The 20,243-nt window shown below is 44.8% G+C and overlaps 1 protein-coding gene across 1 annotated transcript in view; it reads right to left on the bottom strand.

Annotated features, from left to right (window-relative positions):
- Positions 1–11,177: 11,177 nt before the first annotated feature.
- KLF7 (KLF transcription factor 7) overlaps positions 11,178–20,243 on the bottom strand; it is an 86,747-nt gene continuing 77,681 nt past the window's right edge. The window contains exon 4 of the mRNA XM_037165934.2: positions 11,178–17,271. Within this exon, the coding sequence (XP_037021829.1) occupies positions 17,220–17,271 (52 nt within the window). The 3' untranslated portion in view covers positions 11,178–17,219. The remainder of the gene's footprint in view (positions 17,272–20,243) is intronic.

Below are 20,243 nucleotides of genomic sequence, written 5' to 3'. Positions count from 1 at the left end.
ACTTTATTAAGGCTATCAACAAGCTATTAAAACAATAACTAAAAGAGGTATACGAGGTCTGTCCAGAAAAAGTCCAGCCATTGTTAATATAAGGAGAATGGTTTGTGTGACATCGATGTAACCTGGCAGCCAAGGAGAGTGGACTGGAATATACAAGCATAAACAAGGACAACTTCACTGTATTAGTCAGTGGGGGCAGTAGATGCCATTGAGTGAGCACGTGTACTGTGTAGCTGTCGCATTGAAAATGAGCGAGTAGAGTAACAAATCTGCGTCAAATTTTGCATTGAGCTGGAACATTCCTCTGTGGAAACTATTGGGCTGATTTAGAAGGGTGCAACTATGGGCAACTGGTGATTGGGAGCTTCATCACAACAATGCTGTAGTTTAGGCATCCCATCTTGAGCAGAGATTTTTGGCAAAACATCAGTTCACTCAGGTGACTCAGCCCCTCTACAGCCCAGATTTGGCACTCTGTGACTTCTGGCTTTTGCCGAAACTAAAGTCACCTCTGAAAGGGAAGAGAGTTCAGACGGTGAATGAGAACTGAGGAAAATATGACGGGGCAGCTGATGGTGATGGGGAGAACTGTGTGAGGTCCTGAGGTGCCTATTTTGAAGGGGACTGAGGTGTCATTGTCCTATGTACAATGTTTCTTGTATCTTGTATCTTCTTCAATAAACGTCTCCATTATACGGCTGGATACTTTCTGGATGAACTTCATACCTTTCACTATTATCCTATTGTATCACTAGTAAGCACTTGGATAAGTAGTTTTCTCTTCATTTTGTACCTGTGCAAAACTGTTATTAAAAAACTAAATAATTAAATCCAACCCTGCAACCCTATAATAGGTTTACTATTACAAGTACTCAAACAGTGATTGGTTGGTGAAAACCACTCTGCAGGACAGAAGCCTTTTACAATAATAATAGTAAGTTAGACTGGCCTGACATTCTATTTTGGAGGAAATCCAAATCATTCAACAAGCAAGTATTGTCCTTTTTTAAGGGCTGAGGAAACGGCCCCGTGAGGTGACGCACCAGGAAAGCCACACTGCTGGTGACAACCAAAGGGAAAAATGCTGAATCTTCTGCTTGCATCACCTAGGATCCATGAACAAAGACACTGTTCTTTCTACACAAAAATAACCAATGCAGGAACACCTCAAACCGCTTTCCCTGCGGCTGTGAAGGAACAGACCGGAAATGAGTGGGCGCTTAATCACTGCTCCCCTCTGTGCCCAGCTTCCTGACCCTTCTTCCTCCCCGTACTCTCCAAGAATTGCAGGAAATCAGACCTCTAATATGGAAAAAATAACACTTAGCAAAGAAAATGACCAACATTCCCACCAGGGTTGTGTTTTCTGAGAACACATCACCTAGCTTTTTGGGGATGAAGTCTCTGAGAAAGAACAGGATGGAACCTGGGAGACATTGTCCCCAGCCTCCCCGGCAATTCTACAGTTAAGGAGAAGCCGAGCTGGGCAAGGAGTTGGGGTGGGGAGCTGCACACTTGGGGTGGCTGCAGGAGAGAAGGGAAATCAGAGAGACTGCACAGCGCCAGCGGAGCCTCTCTCTTCATGGTTTTCCCTTCCCTGAGCCCAGAACAAAGGCCATTGGCCCAAGATTTGGGGAGCATGTGAACAGCATGTCCTTTTCCTCAAGGACTGTTATTCGACTCACATCCAGGAAACGCTCCCCTGAAACGTTCAAGATTTTCATTAGTAACGATAATGCGAACCCGCACCACAGAGCATGGCATGTGCCCAGGCCCACCTCCCATCATGTCCATGGATCAAACTCCTGTAATTCTTAAAACGCTCTTCAAGTTGCTAACAGAGGCTCGGATGGTCAACCTGGGAGGTAATTCATACTTAATGTCTGATTGCGTCTCATAATGCTTTTACGTTTATCTTTGAATGTAAAGGCTTTCTCTATGTTTTTGGAACTTATTCCAAACCTAAAGAGGGAGTCCTGTTAGAAAGACCTGCCACGGGAGGTGGGGAAGTTGGCCAGTTTCTCTTTCCATCCACACCCCGTGGTCTCTGCCGCAGTTCAGAGTCAGGTCTCCAAGGGTCTCACCAAGGGAGTGAAGGCTCCCATCCCAGTTAGGCGGACAGAAAGGAGCCATCTCTCATCAAGTTATGCGGAGTTCTGTAGGAGGAGACAGCATTTGCCACGAAAGGACACTTTACCTCAGAAATACTGCAATGTAGATGATACAGATTTTCCTTCATGTGCTGAACTGTGAGTGTAGAAATCATCTGTTTGTTGCCATTTACATATACATCCAGAGCCTAGCAAAGAGATTAGCTAGCTTAAAAACTCTCGGCAAATCTCTGTTTAATGAGTAAAAAAATGTATGCAAAGACGAACCACTCTCTGGGGCCATTCTATATGGGTATTCTAGAGTGTTCTAATCAAGTACTTCTTGAAATTATATTATCACAGAATTTAAGAATAAGAAGGCACTGAAAGATTTATCTGATCTATTCTCTTTATATTTCTGGAATGGGACAGCAAGGCCCCAAATGGCTAAGTGATGCGCCCCAGGTCCTGCAGTTCAGCAGGGGCACCGTTAGGACTGGAGAATGTTTCCTGGCTCCTGACACTGTCGTCCCTTCTGCCTGTGCCCTGTGCTACCTCATGCACAGGCTAATGAAAGAAAGCTCGTCTTTGTCTTACTATGATAGGGTTATGTGGTTTCCCCTTCCATTGCTGCAGCTTTTCTCTCAATTTTTCTGGAACAGTCTTGAAAGGTACTCTGATTTTTTTTCCCCTCCTAAATCTTTTGAGAGGAGATGCAGCTGAAGTACGGATGAGGAGGAGTTGGTGGTTCTGCTGAAGTGAGTGGGTTGATACAAGTGTTGGTATGTATTAAAATAGAACTATTTGCAAGACCGTGTTGGATATTCTGAGATACCTGACCCCAAGATGAAGAGGGGGATCCGGGACACGGCCCTGAGGGAGTGTACCAGAGCTGCCCGAGTTTTCCTCTTTGCCCATGACCCACTCTCGGCTCTGGATGGATGGACACCATGTACTTGCCCGGCACCTGCTACCCCTTTCCCTTAGCAACAGCTGAGTTGGCCAGTAATCAGCCCTAGACCCAGGCTTGGCCAATTAAGTTCTTCCTTACGGAAAATTAGAATTGGGAGCCGGAGAGCCCGTGGGTAGCCAAGAGACAGGTCCCACAGAGGCTAGAACTAAGGGAGTTATTTGAGAGCAGCTAGGCACGTAGGTACGCTGGACCACACACAATGGACGAGGATGGCCTTTGTAGGATCTGGTTTGTGGAAGGAAGGGCAGAGCAGTAGGCAAAGAAACACAGAAACGAGAGAGAGGGAGAAGGAGAGGGAAGAGAGAAAGAAGAGAGAGAAAATGAGATAGAAGGCCCAGTGACTTTCAAATTCCAGGAACGATTTTCCCCACAAGGGGTTTTCCCCGTCATCTTTATCTTAATCTTTTTTTATCTCAATACCATTGTAATAAATTTTTGTTCTTTGCAAAGAGATGTTAACTTCTGAGTTAGAGAAAGCAATAGAACATAGGATATGTTGCTTTTAGCGGGGCAGGTGAACTGGTGCTGGCAAGGAAGCACACCTGTGAGAACGAGGGGAACAGAAGAGAAGAGAGCCTGCGGAAATGGGAAGGAGACCGCAGGAGACCCCAGTGTCAGGAGCGCCAGCGGGAGCAGGCCTGGGGGAGCAGAGGGGAGCTGGGAGACCAGGGCTGCTTTCCAGGTACCCCGCTGACTTCGTGCCAACCAGCCTGCTTTTCCATCCCCAAGAGCCAATCAGCTGCTCCTCCTCGCTGCACCGGGAGATCATCAAAGAGATTTAATAACGGTTGGCAAATGTCAAATTACATTGAATCTACACCAAATTCCAGACATTTAGGGCTGTGTAGTCATTAACAATCAATTAGTGAACTTGCTTTTCAGTCAAAGCATTTTTTATACCTTCTCCTTTCCATGACAAGAAAACATATGCTTTGCTTTTATCCCCCTGGGCAGCTGAGCAGTGTATCGCTCATTGAACTTAGGGAGGAAACAGTCTAGTCCCTGTTCTCACTGTGGTTCCGTTTCCCTATTTGCTCTCCCGACAGCACTTTCGGGTGTGGAGGGATGGCATTTGTACATGCCGTCCTGCAAACAGGAGAGAAGGAAAGAGACATCAGTCATTTTTCTCTCCTTCTTGGGAATCATGAAACAATAAAAGCTAAAGAGGATGGAGAGCATCATTGCAAACCTTTTGTCTAAGCTGCAGGCAGGGACTCTGGCCTCCTGCACCTGGAGGAGCGATGCACACCAGTTACTCCAGGAGGCACGAGGTGAACTCATTTCACTTCTAATGGCTCATGTTCCGATGCGATGCGGCAGGATCACATTCCAGCAACAGAGCCGTAAACATTGACCACAAAACAAGACGTTGCTCTATTGATTGCTGAGTATCTGCTTCATCCTTCCCTTTCCAAATTAGCTCAGATTTATGGCAACTCCCTTCCTGTTCTCGGAGCCTACCATCTCATCCCTCGGGTGCGAGGGCCAGAGGAAGGAGGTCAGCAGGATCCTGTATCTGAACATTTGTTTTCAGGAAGTGCTTTTGCAATCAGATGAAAATTCCTCTTTTGCGCCTATTTTTTCCTGCTAGGTCTTCCACAGCCTATTTTTAGAATGACCTTTTCAGACTATAGAAAAGCCCATATTATCCACTGCCACATGGATTTTACAATAAAATCTGGAAATAAAATGGAGCTTCTTCGCTCCAAGGGCTTTGTTGACAGACAGCACTCATTTGGGGTCCTCTGAGCTCTTGGTCCCAGGTAATTCTTGCATCAAAGATGAAATGCAGTGGCATAACTGCGGCAGTGATGAAGGAGGCAAAGGTTTGAAAAAATAGAGAGGACCCGACACAGAGAGGGGGGCACTGGTGTTTAATGAGCCAGGGGCAGGGCCCAGAGCGGGTGAGTCCTCCAGGCCCAGTAACAGACTGGTGTTCCCCACCGCTCCCCCCCCCCCCGGGTTAGGGCCTCTGCTGGAGACCCTCTCAGCACAGGGCATGTGCTGCCAAGGCCAAGTGGAAGGGCTGAAGGAACACCAACAAAACAGAAACCCATTGGCTGCAAAGAGAGCTCTTTTCTAAAACCACACCTGGAGCACTTTCGAAGAGAGTCCTTGGACGACTTTACCTGATCAGCCACCTCCTTAGAAGTCACCCAGTAAATTGGTGATAGGGCATTTGTCACTGTGACAAGTCCCAGGCAAATGCAGTCAGAGGAACAAAATACTATACTCTGAGCAGATCTTAAGTACATATGAAAATCCATATTTCTACGGAGCAAAAACTAGAGAACATTTATTTGCATTTTGAAATGTTGCTTTGCATTATTTATGAGTGCTTCTCAGACTATGAGGTGCTCTGAAAATGCACCTGAGAGAATCTGTTAAAATGCCGATGCCTAGTTCTTACTCCCAAAGAATGAGACTCAGAAAATTGCATTTTTGAAAAGAACTCAATGATTCTGACACAGGCGGTTGTTGGCCCACACCGCGAGCAACACCCCACACAGCTGGCTTCGGCACGTGCTTAAAACAGAAGTCAGTTTTAATTTGGGGGATGATCAGGTTGCACAAATCAAAACCCACACGTATTGCAATGGGCAGGACTCTGAGCTAAGGGAGAAAATTCACATGTGAGACTTCACAAGATCCTTGGGATTGAGAATCACCAAACAACTATTTTTATTATTCTTTTATTAGCACTCGTGTGTCTTGGTAATAAACATTCCAATGAGTATGTATGTGGGTGACACACTTCTATATGACATGCATGTCCCAGTGACTGACCCACTGCCCCGCACATGACAGTGTTTAACACTTGAGGCTGCGCTGGAAGCATCCGTGTTATCAGGTGGTCTTCTGTTTCTAATTGTATCCAAGGAAACCAGGGAAACAACCAAAACTCTCTTAGTGGTACCATTTTAAATTATGCTGAAAAAAATGGACAGCCACTAACTGGGAGAGAGTGACTAAAGAGAAGGCGGAGAGGAGGAGGAAGAAGCGTCTGGGGCCAGGTCAACACCACACAGGGAAGCCCAGGAGGGGCTTTGGAGTCAGTTCCTCACAGTCTTCTTTTTTCAGATACCAGAATGAAGAAGGAAGGGAGAAAGAAAAGAGGAAAAGGGCCCTGGCTGGTGTGGCTCACTGGATTGAGTGACAGTCTGCAAATGAAAGCGTCACTGGTTCGATTCCCAGTCGAGCACATGCCTAGTTTTCAGGCCAGGTGCCCAATAGGGGGCGTGTGGGAGGCAACCACACACTGAGGTTTCTCTCCCTTTCTTTCTCCTTCCTTTCTCCTCTGTCTAAAAATAAATAAATACAATCTTTAAAAAGAAAAGAGGAAAAGGGAGTAAACGGGAAAGAAAAACAAAAAAATCAAGATTGGGAACAGAAAAGTGTTCGAAGTTCCTACAGCCAAAGTTAAGATTCATATCTTGACCATTCATTAATATTGCCATCATATCCTATGTACACTAGAGTGTAAGAAGGTATTTCTAAGCAGGGATGAAAAACGATTGTATAGCAAATTTGACACTGAGACAATTCATTTGCAGCTTCAAGTGACAAATCTTCCAGTCTCTGCCTTCATGAGTTCACCTGAGCATGTAAATAAGATCAGGGCGTTTATTTCTTATTTTTCACAACGGCCTGCAGACCTAATCCTGAAAACACGGCATATTATACAGCTTCAGAAGACATATCATTGCTTTGGCTCTGATATTAGACTCCACAAATAATGTTTCTCTAAAAATTTCCCCAGGGACTCAGGGACGGTCCATCTTTATGGAGGAAACTTGACGTTGGGCTCACCGGACCAGGACCCCGGAAGTTGTGGCTTCGAGGAACAGAATGAAGCCTGTAACCAGAGATCCGTTACTTTTTCCTAACTAGAGGCCACTAGTAGCTGTTTCCTGTGATAAGCTCCGCAGACCCAATTTTCTGTAGATGCTCATTTTGACCATGTAGCAGACTTTGCTGGCAACAAAATATTTCATCTGTGCCTTCATGAAGTCATTCGATATCCCGTGTCTCCACAGTGATGGGCAGAGAACTGCCTGCCTGTCTGCTTACCCCTCCCCACCTCCTGTGTCCCAAAGTGGGCCACCTGCTTCTCCATTTTCTCCTTGTCCATAACCCCCATCTCTCTCATCCTCCTTGTACTTAAAACCATTTCTTGTGAAAGGATAGAATAAACTGATTCATATTACAGTGCCCATGATGAATAAAACATAGAGTTACCCCTTCCTGGCTAGTGGTAGTTTTAAAAATAGAGAAGCTTTAATATATGTAAATATCAGGTGCTGGAAGCTGGTTGGGAAAACACCTCGGGGGCTGAGTTGTGTGTTTGTGAGCATGTGTAGATGGTGGCCCAGGGATCTTAGGAAACATGTCGTCAACGCAAGTCCACTTTTTAAAGCCATTTTATAGCATAGGAAATGCAGTTTGCAGCATTTGTTCCTAGGCATTGACTGTTGACTGGGGGACATGAGGAAGGGTGACTTGCTCGATGCCATCCACGCCTAATGGTCAGGGCGCCACTCCCGGAGGAATGGCGGGGCCTGGCCACCAGCCGGTCCACTGCCAGCACCTTTCCCTGAGGGAAGACGGGTGCTCTGCAGACGGGAGGGCGCGGCTGGGAATGCACACCACTCCACTTAGGACCATATTATCTTCCTCCTCCTGAGAGACCTCTGGGTCCTTAAGTAACTTCCCGGTCATCAAATCAGTCTTTATTAAATTTTCACATGCACTTAGGTTGAGATTCAATTTGAAACGTGCTCCAAGGAGCATCATATGGACTAAATAATTAGCTCAAGAGAAATGGTACAGAGCAGATTTTACGGAATGGCGTAGAACGGGGCCTCTCCAGCACTGGCAGTGGTAACTGAGATTTTTAATGTAACACAAAGGTAGTTTTATCTTGAGTTACATTATTAACTTTCCTTTGTGTTTAAAGGCAGAACAGTTCAATCGAAGGTTTTAGGAATATTTTTGCTTTGGATGAAGCTAGCCTATGTTAAATTTTTTAAGTGGGTCAATTTAAAGAAAAATATTAAATAATAGTGCAAGGATAATGCAAGAGTCTTGAAGGTTGTACTCAGGTGACTAAAATTTAAGAAATACAACCACAAAGAGTAGATCATTACTGCATATCAACAGCCCTGGGTTGACTCCTGTTATGACTCTGGGCACATTGCAACCTCTATGAGCCTGTTTGGTGGCCCTGAAGGAGGTCTCCTAGAGCCCTTCCAATTGCAGCATGTGATGTATATTATAGGTTAATGGAGAGGAAATGGACACATTAAGTCAGAATTGCTTTGAGTTAGCTCCTGGTTGACCTTCCAGAAGCAGTGAGGGATAGAGGAAGGTGCACTAAATTGAGAGTCAGGGACCTATGGGTCAGCTCTACCACTTACCATCTCCCCTGGGCCCTCACAAAGCCACACGCCTTTTCTGAACCTCAGTTTCTCTACCTGTGAGGGCAAAGGGTCTTGGTGATGGATGACACTTATCACTATGCAGTGTTGTTAGGCAGCTCAAACGCAGTGGTGTGAAGTGAAAAATGCTACATAAACATCAATCTTGTCCGCCCACCCTCTTGTATCTCTCTTTGTATCATTTCATTATTTTTATTTTTTAATTTAAACAATATTTTAAATGTATTTTATCAATTGTACTATTACAGCTGTCCCATGTTTTTCTCCCTGTTACTCCCCTCCACCCTGTATCTCCCCTCTCACCATTGCTATTTATAAATAAAGTGTGGTGGTATGTGTAACTATATTATAATCAGGCAGAATTTTTAAAAAGGCAATAGGTCACATTCAAGCCAGTCAACATCAATAGTTTGTTAGAGCTCAGACAAAATGCTTAAGGTTGGAGAAGGAACAGTGAATTGGCTCCTCGTGGAAAACCTGGGAAACCATCACCTACCAACCACCTCAAATCCGTGTCTCAGTTAAAAGTGTTAACCACCTCCTCTTCTAAACCTATCATCGTAAGTGGAGGATGAGCTAGCTATACTAAATTATTTATCAATCCCACTGAGCTCTGCTTTTTACAAGATTCCTTTCCATTAGCCCAGAATTCCCAATTGAATAGGCGACCTCAAATTATAACTGTCACAAGGTTTAGCGGGGTTTATGCTTCACTCCCCTAGAATATCCAGGTTACACTTTCAGATTACTGTCTGTTGAATTCAAATTATAGTTATTTTTGTAGTAACTTACCGAGCTCAATTCTCTGATATGTGCTAGCTGACGAGGAGAAAAATATTGTCAGGCGACAGAAAGAACTTGCAACTTATAGGGATAGCACAGCAAAGAAAGTACAGTCACTCGGTATGAAGTGTAGAGTCATTTAGGGTGGGGTCAGGCAACCTCAGTTTGGAGTCCCCCCAAATGTGTATTATATTGCAAAAAATGGATGCTTGAAAATGTTGTGAAGTAGGCAATTTTTAGATATATTTTAAGCAAAAGATATTTCTAAATATGAGAGAGCTTGTTACCCAGAACACTCACTTAAATAAACCAGCTTGTTTCCTTATTCCAAATAGGTTAGACTTACCGCCCTTTCCTCTTAACATTTCGGCACAAGGTAGGTTGTCCTCCACCTAAAATGTCCAGTTCGATATCCTTTTACAAGTCAGGCTTATTATCATGTGGTAATAAGTTTTGTTCTAAGTAATTCCACAACGCTCTCTTATACTTCCTCATGCAAAGAAATTCCTAGGCGAACGACTTTGGTTTTGAGGTGGTTAAATCACTCATCTAGTCATGGCTCTACTAGTTGACCAGGGGCCCGGAGGCTGGACTGCAGCCTCCGGGCCCCGAGTTTTACCCACTGGGTCCTGTAGTTTATCGTCAGTTTGCCTTGGGTTGCCCCGTCGCCCAGCTGGCTCACTTGCCTGTTTTCAAAAACATTTTCCTGGCCCCCGCAACATCACCTGTTCTCTTTACCTTCAGTCGTATTCGGGTGAGAACAAAATCCCTCAGCTCCCCTGCCAAACCCCCTGCGATACTCCTTACTGCTGCTTCCCCATTCCGAGACCTGACTGTACAAAGGTGGCAAGTCAGTCACTGTAGCAACAGTCTTGAACGTGAAAATGTATTGAAAACTTTCTTGTCACATTCATTTGATGGGCGATAGAAGCGATTCACCTTTGTATCCTTTTCCGTAAGTCCAAAGTGCGATAAGAAAGCATGAGTAGTACTTTGTCCCAAGTAAGTGACAGATGCGTTTATTTGTTGTTTCCAGTGAGTGAGACAACTTCTCTTGGGAGATCGCCCTGGAAGGGATGCTGGGATAATGACACCAGTTAGACTCTCTACCGTCCTCGTCCTTACTCTGATGTTCTTTACTGGAAGTCATGTGTGAAAGAGAATACTTCAGTCAGTGTTCCTTTCAGTTCTGAGAATTTGCCCCAGGCCTTTCATCCCGCCTCCTCGGTGCTGCAGGGAGCTCACACTGCACCTGGCCTTTCGTACCATGTACAGGCCCCCGGATTCCTCTGCCTGTGGTAGGTCAGCTCTTCCTGGTCCGGTCACCAACCGCCTCCTGTAAATTGACTCCTCCCACCTCTCACCGAAATTATCCCCTCACCTGTGGCCCTCTTCACGCTTCCACTAGTCATCCTTCCCAAAGATGCTTCTATTTAACACTCTCCCACAACAAACTTTACCCCTTGTTCCCCAAGTAAACTGTTTCTTAGTAAGCCTCCCCTACCCCGCTAAACAAACAGCATCCCATAACCCTCCTCATTCTAAAATATTGCTTTTCATAACCTCCAACAATTTGCTCCTTTCCTCCTCATAGAAATAATCAGTCGTCAGTGCTCTGTTTTATTTGGGCACTGAGCCACCTCATTGAAACCATAAAACACCCCCCAACAACTTCCCAAACAAAGAAAAATGGACTAATACAGTCTTTCACCTTCCCTTTCTCTCTCTGAGAAAAACGTTCTCATGTGGTAGATAAGGTCCCACTTGTGTCTCTTTGAGGAGTTTTCTTTCTCAATGAAATAAGCTAAGGAGAAATACAGGAAGGCATTCCAAGGCCAAACACATTCTACTGTTTATTACACATATTACATTCTTAAATAAAAATGCGTCACATAACATTTTTTGCATAGATATCTTACAATATACCAATTTAAAAAAGAATTATGAAACAGACCAGTAACAAAAATAAATTTTTTCTTCATTAATAATTTTGTAACATTAACATACCACCATCATATAATACAAATAATAGTTTTAAATCTTAAGACTTTTTGTACAGCAAAAAAACTTGACAAAGTAATATATTTATATATATATATAAAAAGCTTAAAAAAAATAAAATGTCAAAAAAAGGCATAACCGAGGGCTATAAGACTGGGTACTTCTGTGATATATTATAAATACCAGAGAAGGCCTGAGAGAATGTGACCGGGGAGGCAGGGGACGGGAGGGGCTGGGAGTAGATCTCTCCAAACACACTCGTTAGACACATCTGGCAAAAAGAAAATGTATAGTGCAAAAATAAACTTCTTCAAGCCTGTTAAGAGGATGGTAGAGATTTGAAAGAAAAACGGCGATGGCTGGGAAGATGTGTGGTGGGGACAGGGGGATGACGAGGGGCGTGTGGGGAGGTTTGTGGAAAGGAAGGGGAGGCTTCAAAACTATTAAACATTTACTTTTGCCTCTGTGTTAGCAAGGAGATCTTGGCCAAACAGGTGTACTTTTCCTCCCTGGAATGAAGCAAAAGTGAAAGATAAGGAAATTAAATCTGAGTATAGAAAATGCATGCTGGGGAGGGGGGGAAAAAAAAAGGTTGAGAACCAGCCAATGAGTCCAAAAGCCTCGGAGGACCTAGATATGCAGAAAGTATTCTGCCTCTGGTCCAAAGGCCCGGGATTAAAATGTCCCCTGCCCCCACCCTCAGCCCTTCCCCTTCATGTGGAACTCCCAGTGTGGTTTCAATATACTGGCAATTATAAGCATCCATCCCCCCAAAAAGGTATTAGGCACTGGTGGCTACTCCTCTTAAACGTCGGTAGCCTGTTTTCCTTCTGCGAAGGTACAATAGGTACGTGTGCACACACCTAGGTGTGCGCAGACATACCACCCTCATTATTCTGACGTGGGGTCCATTTTATGGCAGTAGACAGAAGCTGGAGTCAAAGCAATGTACGATTCCAAAGCTCGCGGTTGAAAAAAATCGTATAAACAGTCCCCAACCAAGAACGGATCAACCTTCCCTCATGGCTGCTTAGAGGGAGCCCTGTTTGAAAAGAGTATTTTGTTTGGGATATTTGTGAAGCGGTGACCTACGATTTCTCTCTCCATTTTTGATACCTGTTTCCCGAGCACTTAGACTTAAAATGCAAAACACCTGAAGAATACAGTACTAGATCGGAAGGGTGCACACGAGAAAAGTTCATTGCAGCTTAATCATCCCCTTTTCTGGGCTCCATTAGAAACCAACAGAGGTTTGGGAGAGAGTGTTAAAAGCAAGAGAAAACCCTGAAGCCTCAGGCACTCGGTCATGGGATCTCACCCTGAGAAGCAGCTTTTGCTTCCTCGGACACATTCTGTCGTTGTTCCATCTCTAGTAACCCCCATGATCCTGGCTGAGGGAGGGAGGCCATAGAAGAGGCACTGATGTATACTCGGGCCAGCCCCTTTTGTTTTCCCACTGAGATATCACCATGTTTACCGAAATGTGATCCAGACCCAGAATGAAAATTCTCTCCTCCTGCCCCCAGCCCCCGCTTGGCAGGTGCCCACTTCCGGAAGAGGCCAGGGAAAACTTCCGTAACCAGGTTCGACTTAATGAGTTTTCACTTTGGCAAAGATCTGGGTGCAAAACTGTGGCCAGACATGCTGGCCCTCATTAGACTTTTAAAAAAGAAAGAAACAACGAACCTGATTTTTGTAGTTAAAAGTGCTGCCTCTCTCTGACTTTCCCTACCTTCTTCCCTCTCCTAGAACCTAGTCATGCAAAAGAGAAGGCAAAAGCACTCTGCACTGTGTTTTCTATTTTATGAAGTGCCATTTTGAGCCAATAACACTAATGACTGGGTTTTGTTTATTTCTTTTTGGCTTTGCCACGGAATTCAGGAGTGGGGGCTACAGGCAAAATGCTCTGAGGGTCCTGGAGGAGCCGCCCTGAAAGTCCACTTATTTCCCCTCTGATGCAAATAGACATGGCTAATCTGGACGTTTATCCCAAACTAAAGTCCTTAAAAAATCTTCTCTGGCTTCTAGATTGAAAGAAGATTTTTCAAAAAAAATAGGAATCAGTTCTGCTAATCATGTGTGAGGTTGGCTGTCTTTTTACCCTGTTAGAATCAGGCAATCAAAGATGTAAAAAGGGCACAAGGGGTGCAGGACGGGAGGAGATGCGGGTATCTGGAGGGCTTTGCGAGGGAACGCACGTAAAGAGAAGGAAATGGTCAGCATGGAGTTCATTTGGGGGTCTCTGATATCTTATAAAATGCAGCTTTGTCATGGAGTCCAATCATCTCTTTCTGGACATAATAGTCATTACCACCAGGCATTAAGTTGGGCAGATTAACCGTTAGTGGGGCAAGAGGCCAGTAGCTAGGAGCAGCATGTCATTTCAGGTTTCCACGTCTTTGACTTACAGCCAGGTGGTAGGAGAAAGAAGCACAACTTGAAATAAATTGTCAAAATTGTCAATGGCTTAGAAACACTCTCGTTCTGTACATCATACTCTGAACCCTGGATTAAGTGTGCTTGAGGGGGCAATCACAAGAAACACCACGCCAGGTTTTTCCTTTTAAATTTGGGATCGCCTGGAACGTTAGGAGGTAACCATTTAAATGAAAAAGCAGTTCGATGTGTTTCAAAGGTCCATTAAAGCACTGTTTAAAATAACCTGTCCTCTTGGGAGCAAAATATTTTCAAGTCATTTCTTGGAAAGCCTGTTCACTCCAGCAGGCTCTGCCCAACCATCTCTACCGTTTTGGAGATGCTGGGCATTTGATCACAAATCTTTTTTCCGAAATGATCGGGGCTCTACCCCCACTCCCACGGGTAGGACTGGTTATCATTCACAGGTGTCAATCGGGCTAGAGAGGAACAGTTTCAAAGCCATACACTTAGCACCCACCAAATTCTCAGCCAGTTCTCACAGTCAACAAATGACTCTGCAGCGAGCCAGCCCCACCAGCGCAGTTCAGCGCACCCTGCTCTTGGAAAGGTCAGGAGCAGATTACAAAGGACCTCACTGATACAAAAGAGAGAGGAACTACAGCACAGTTCAGACACTGATGAGGCCCAAAGGGCCTTTGTTCTGCCACATTCAAATGAGAGCTTTTCAAGACCACAGATGACAACAGGGAGTGAACAAGCAACGATTACTCTTTTGCATTCTTTTTTTTAACTTTCTTTTTAATAGAGCCTTGCATTGGTCAGTTCAAAAATTAAATTAAGTACTATAAACTCTTAATAATAGCATTTCAAGAGGCAAGAGCAGCTCCAGCTGGGGAGAGAACATCTGTAAATCGTGGTGGCCACGGCCAATGCCATCTCTGGAGTGTGCGTGCGTTCCTGCTGGAGGCTGCTGCAGGAAGGGCAACCAGCGAACCAACAAAATCGGGGGCGTCTAATGTTTCATCTAGTGCACTGACTGGAGGCGCTACAGTTTAATACACTTGAGGTTCAAGGTCCCTCACACATCCTTCATCCCGAAAGGATGCACCACACATTCAAATATAATCCCGTGGTACGCCCTGATGGACTGGCCACAAAATGCAGTCAAATGCAGTTGAAAACTACGAGATTGTCAGCAAGCAGTGCTCCAGAAATTGTTTCTAAGTCATGTCTACTTTTAAATCTTTGGAATAAAACTGATTTTTTAAAATACCCTCCAACTAACATATACATAATTGCCTCTGGCAAATGGGCAGATTTTGTGTGTGTAGGTTTGTGTATGTGTTTTAGAGTGGTTTTTATTGTTGTTTTGTTGTGGGTCTTTTTTTTGTAATTTTTTTTGTTTGTTTTTGGTCTAAATTCAAAAAAGGAAAAAGAGAAAGCAAAGTTTAAGGGCCAGACCTCAGAATGCCCCCAGGGTCCAATTGGCAGCTACAACATTTGTGACAAGGAAGCTCCTTTACCCTCAGATGAGAAGTTTCAACATTTCAGTGAAATCAAAGGTTCCAGGAAGCGGAGGAAGCAAATGCCAAGGATCTTGAAGGTTGCTGTCATAAATGCATTTGTGTTTCTTATATTATCATTTCCTTCTAGAGACTTCAGTTTTGCATCCCAGATTGGTATGGGGTGGCATTTTAACAGTCAATGAGTCAAACAGTCAAAGGAGGGCAGGAGGGGAGCCAGCTGGTATGAAGGAGCAGCAACCGTGTGCGGACCAAATGCCATTTTTGTTTTTGAGACGTGTCTTGAAGGGATGGTCCCAGAATATACAAAATATACAATCTGTCCTAATAACCACCCCGCTTGCTTGCATAGGCCATTTAATGGTCCTAAAGGCAGTCTTTGGAGTTGAGGCCAATGCCAGCTAGCTAAGAATGCGAGTAGATAGAGACCGACATCGGGTGTGTGTGTGGGATGAAAAGCAAGGAATGTAACCCCCCTTGGAGTCAGTTTGCAGAGTAAACGTGAGGCCTCTGTTGATCCCGGGTGCTCTAGGTCACAAGTCATGATGGGCCTAGCCAGAAAAAAAAAACTAGAAACATGTCTCTCCTTTTAGCCAGACCATGAAAGAAACATCTCAACCCTTTCCTGAAACGTCCACCCTTCACTCCCACAGTGGCATCGTTGCATCGTGTGTTTTAACGAGTGGAGGAACATGAGCTCAGTGGGGATGACGGGAAGATAGGATGATGTTTTTTTGAAGCCACTAGCCTTGGGAGGCATCTTCCATTTTCCCCATTCCCGGAAAGAGTGATATTTTTGGCTTTTTGTCAGGTCGTAACCCAGAGTTAGGTTCAATATGCAGCTGCCCTTTGAGACTAGCGACATGTACTCTGAAACTGGGTACAGGGTGGCCATGACACACAGCACGGGGTTGATCGCTACGGGCTGAGGTCATGGTGCCTCAAGGGGATGAGAGAACTGTGATGTCCCATCTGATTGGCTGCTTTGAGAGCTGGACATCCACGTGCTGAGGGAGTCCTGGAGAGGTTTATTTAGTCCATGGAGAAAAGATAAAACGTTTAAGCTTCCAAATAAGCTTTTCAAGTTTTCATTAGCAAAAACAGAGAGATTAAAAAGAAAAAATCTAGCACTGGCAATAAGGTGAGGCTCAAGGGAGAGACTGTGATTTATCATCAAGGACTTTATTCTCTTGGCCACTTTGCAGTCATGCTAGAAGTTTCCAGAATCCCTAGTGCATATGGTGTGCAAGAGTCAAAAAGTAAAAAAAAGAAAACTCCTCCCATAAGAGTGAAGTCTAGAGAAATGCAGGCCAGAAAGGTGTAAGGTGTTATTCCAGAGTCTGTCGCCGCTAAGGCCGTTGGTATCGACTGGAAAGATCTCAAGGGTACTAAGAAGAACCAAAACCGATCAACAGTTCTTTGAGGAAGTTGGACGCATGGAATAGTAGGATTTTTCACACACAAAGGACAAATAAACCAGGAGTTAATTTTGGCTACCAAACTGCAATTTGGTTTTCTAGGTCATTTTCCCCCAACTATTTAAAAAGGAACATTAGTGCTACACATATGCAACTTTAAGACGTTGTGTTCTCCTATCGAGTTGCACTGAGAAGCAAGTTAAATAAGCCCCTCTTACGGCTGTCCGCCTGCAGAAACGTCACATCCGTTTTCTTTTGATTTTCCATTGGCAACAGCGGGAAATAATTCCAATAGTGCTGAAGTGAGCAGCCAGTCTGCCTTGCTGAGTTCACCGGTTTTCCTTCTTCTTCATCTTCTACCATCTGGCTAGGGCAAGGCATAAAGAATAGACGTATATATTTTAAATACAGCGGAGTGCACGACAGTGTGTGGTGGGGGTCTGTGCGTGAGAGCGCGTGTGGGTGTGTGTGTCTGTGTGTGCACACAGAGGTGTGGAAGGGAGAACTTTCTTCTGCGGGGCAGTGGCTCCCCGCCTGAAGTCCAGCCCTTGGCCTCACGGCGTTTCCTTCAGACCACGGCCGGCATCGTGGCAACTCTGGCCTTTAGGGTTTTTTTAGATATGTCTCTTCATATGGAGGGCAAGATGGTCAGACCTGGAAAAACACCTAGGAAATAGAAACGACAATAACGAGAATATCAGAGAGGTCCAGGTAGAAAATTCAATTTCCATCGCCCCTAAGAAAACGATGAACGCTACCTGAAAGAGAGACAGTACAGGTATATTGAGAAATAAGGTAGTGTGTTAGGAAGGAGAGCTCAGGCGTCAGACTGCTTGGGTTCCAGTGCCAGCTCTCCCAGAAACTGTCACTCCTAACATGTTAATGTCTCTGTGCCTCAATCACTCCTCTGTGAAACAGCACTCAGCTCCTAGCTGTGAGGGTTGTGAGGATTCCATGAAACGATCTATGTGAAGTGCTTCAACTATTGCCTGGCACACGGGAAAGTCTTGATGGACCTTAGCTTTTATTATCATACAGTCATCACTGAAGAAGAAACGAATGTGCAAATGCTTTGGAAACATGTGTCATGCCCGTATATTATAAATACTCGACGAATGAGTGGCGTGTATTATCAAATGGCGGAACTTGAACATTTCAACACCCACAGTTCAGTCTTCAGCTTTACAACGAAAGCCCAGAAATGCTGCCTGTCATTGTACATGTCTACAAAGACACTCTCTATTCACCTCGGGGGAAAAAGCGTGGAGAAGGGAGCTCACATCTGCCGAGTACCACAGAACAGGCAGGCGTGTGCTAGGTGTTGCCCCAATGTCATCACCCCAGTAACCTCCTGAGCAACCTCCCATGGTAAGTATTCACACCCTTCGGTATATGTGTGGTAAGGTGAGGCTAGGGTCACACAGTTAGTGAGTGGCAGACTTGAGATCAGATCCCGGGTGGACCTGTAAACCCACTTGTCTGACTGCTTCTGGGTACCTAAGGTCTATCCCGGGGTGTCTTCCTCAACACTCTGAGTAGGTACAGTGCTCGTCTTCAACCCTTCTCATTTCTTCTAACGTCACCAACTTGATTTTCCCTTGGAGAGCAACTCTCCTGCATTCTCAGTTGTACCGGGCTGACCCTCCTCCTAAGTGATCTGCTAAGCAACAGTCACATGACCCACATAGCTCAATAAGAGCCAGCCCTGGGATAGTTACTGAAACTATAGAAAGAAAGAAGCTCTTTCCACTGGGGCTGCTAAGCTAGTAAGATTGAAGCCTGGAGCTGCCAGGTGGCAAAGAGCCTGTTTGAGAACCAAATCAAGAGAGAAAAATTGGGCCAGTGGATAGAGAGAGTCCTGATGACGATATCGGAGAACTGGATCCAGCCAAGCCTGAAGACAAATCTAATTCTGTTCTCAGTCACCCGAGCTATGAAATACCCTTTGAGGCTAACACAAATCTGAGTCAGGTGTCTGTATCTTGTAACTATCAGAGTGGGCATTTCCATATCCCCACAACCTACAAACTAAGGTTCCAGAGAGAATCCCAGTGAAGTTGGCACATAAGACAGCAGCCGTTCTTAGCTCTGGATTCTTCTCTTGAAACTGGCCACTTAATGTTCACCTGTGAGAATATTCCCCAGCTACCCTGAGGCCCAAGAAAACTGCACAGTCCAAAATTCTCATTAGGATGTTAGCATGTTGTCCTGTTCAGGTTAGCAATTTTTCCTGTTCAGTACAGGATTTCCCTATGTTTGTTTATTCTTAAAACAAACAAACAAACAAACAAAACTCACTCTATCCTCTGCCCCCAACATTCTCTACACACTGCTTGTGTTTATTTCTGAAACAGATACATGTGCGGGATAGAACTCCAAGGAAATGAAATAAAACAGAACAAAGGTAAAATAAAAAACACATCAGAATGGGTAAAGTATAGTGGAAAACATTCTAATCCAGTAACGTGTTGAATAATAATAATTCTATTTATACCAGCTTACTTCAGGCTCTGGTTTAGAATGAGCAAGTTGTTTGGAAAACCCCTTAGAGCATCACCAGGGCACCATCTAAAGGGGATCTGATTTACTATAAAGCACTGATAAAATTTTCTTTAAAAACAAGAACTTGGTGTCATTGGTACACAGAAAAGCAACCCAGCCAGCAGGGGATTTAGCATTTAATGTGCACAACCCTGCTCTACCCTGAAGGTGCACACACAGCACTGCCCACTGACCCACTGTTCTCTTTGCTTCCCTCCCTCCCTCCCTCCCTCCCTCCTGGTTCCCTTTCCTCTCCTTTTCCTTTGTCCCAACAGCCCAGAGAAAGACGGTGGAAGCTGAGAAGTTCTCACTGCGGGTATTTCCCTTTTCAAGTTAACATCCTTACAAGAACACTCTGAACAGGTACCGTTCCTACTCCCACCACCAGATGAGACACTCATCACCAAAATCTGAACCCAAGCCGTCCGACTCCAGAGCCCAGGCTCTGAGCCACACCTGCTTTTCAGACTGAGAAAAAGGGGGCTGAGAGGTCAAGTTAAGGAGTTTGTAGTAGGCAACATAACAGATGGTTCCCCCCTAATGTCTACATCTAATTCTCAGGACCTGTAAATACGTTAGGTTACAAGGCAAAGGGGGATTAAGGTTGTGGATGGAATTAATTTGCTGATCAGCTGAGCATAAAATAGGGAGATTATTCTGCATTATCTGGATAGAGCCAATGCCATCACCAGGGTCTTTCCAAATGGGAGAGGAAACTGTTCCGAGAAAACCAGAGAGACTGATAGCATGAGAAGGACTCAATGGCTTGGATGATGGGGGAATGAGGTCAGGAGGCAAGAAATGTGGTCAACCGTTAGAGGCCGGAGAAGACACGGGAATGAACTCTCCCTGAGAGCTTCTAAGAAAAAATGCAGCCCTGCTGATACCTCGATTTTAACCCAGTGAGGCCTGCGTTAGACTTGTGACCTGCAGCACTACTACATGATAAAATTGGTAAAGATATATAAAAATGATGTTAAATCTGTGGCAACTGGTAATGGTGGCAACTAGAAAACTAGCCCGTAAGGTCACCTGGGCAGGCCTGATCCGCCAAGGCCCGCGAGACAGCAACACCACCGAGACGGAGCATTCTGCCT

The sequence above is a fragment of the Artibeus jamaicensis genome, unplaced genomic scaffold (assembly GCF_021234435.1).
Source record: "Artibeus jamaicensis isolate MK-2021 breed Jamaican fruit bat unplaced genomic scaffold, CSHL_Jam_final contig_1015, whole genome shotgun sequence".
In the NCBI taxonomy this organism is placed as follows: Eukaryota; Metazoa; Chordata; class Mammalia; order Chiroptera; family Phyllostomidae; genus Artibeus; species Artibeus jamaicensis.
Note: the sequence above shows the minus strand (reverse complement) of the source record. Positions and strands in the feature narration are given on the sequence as shown.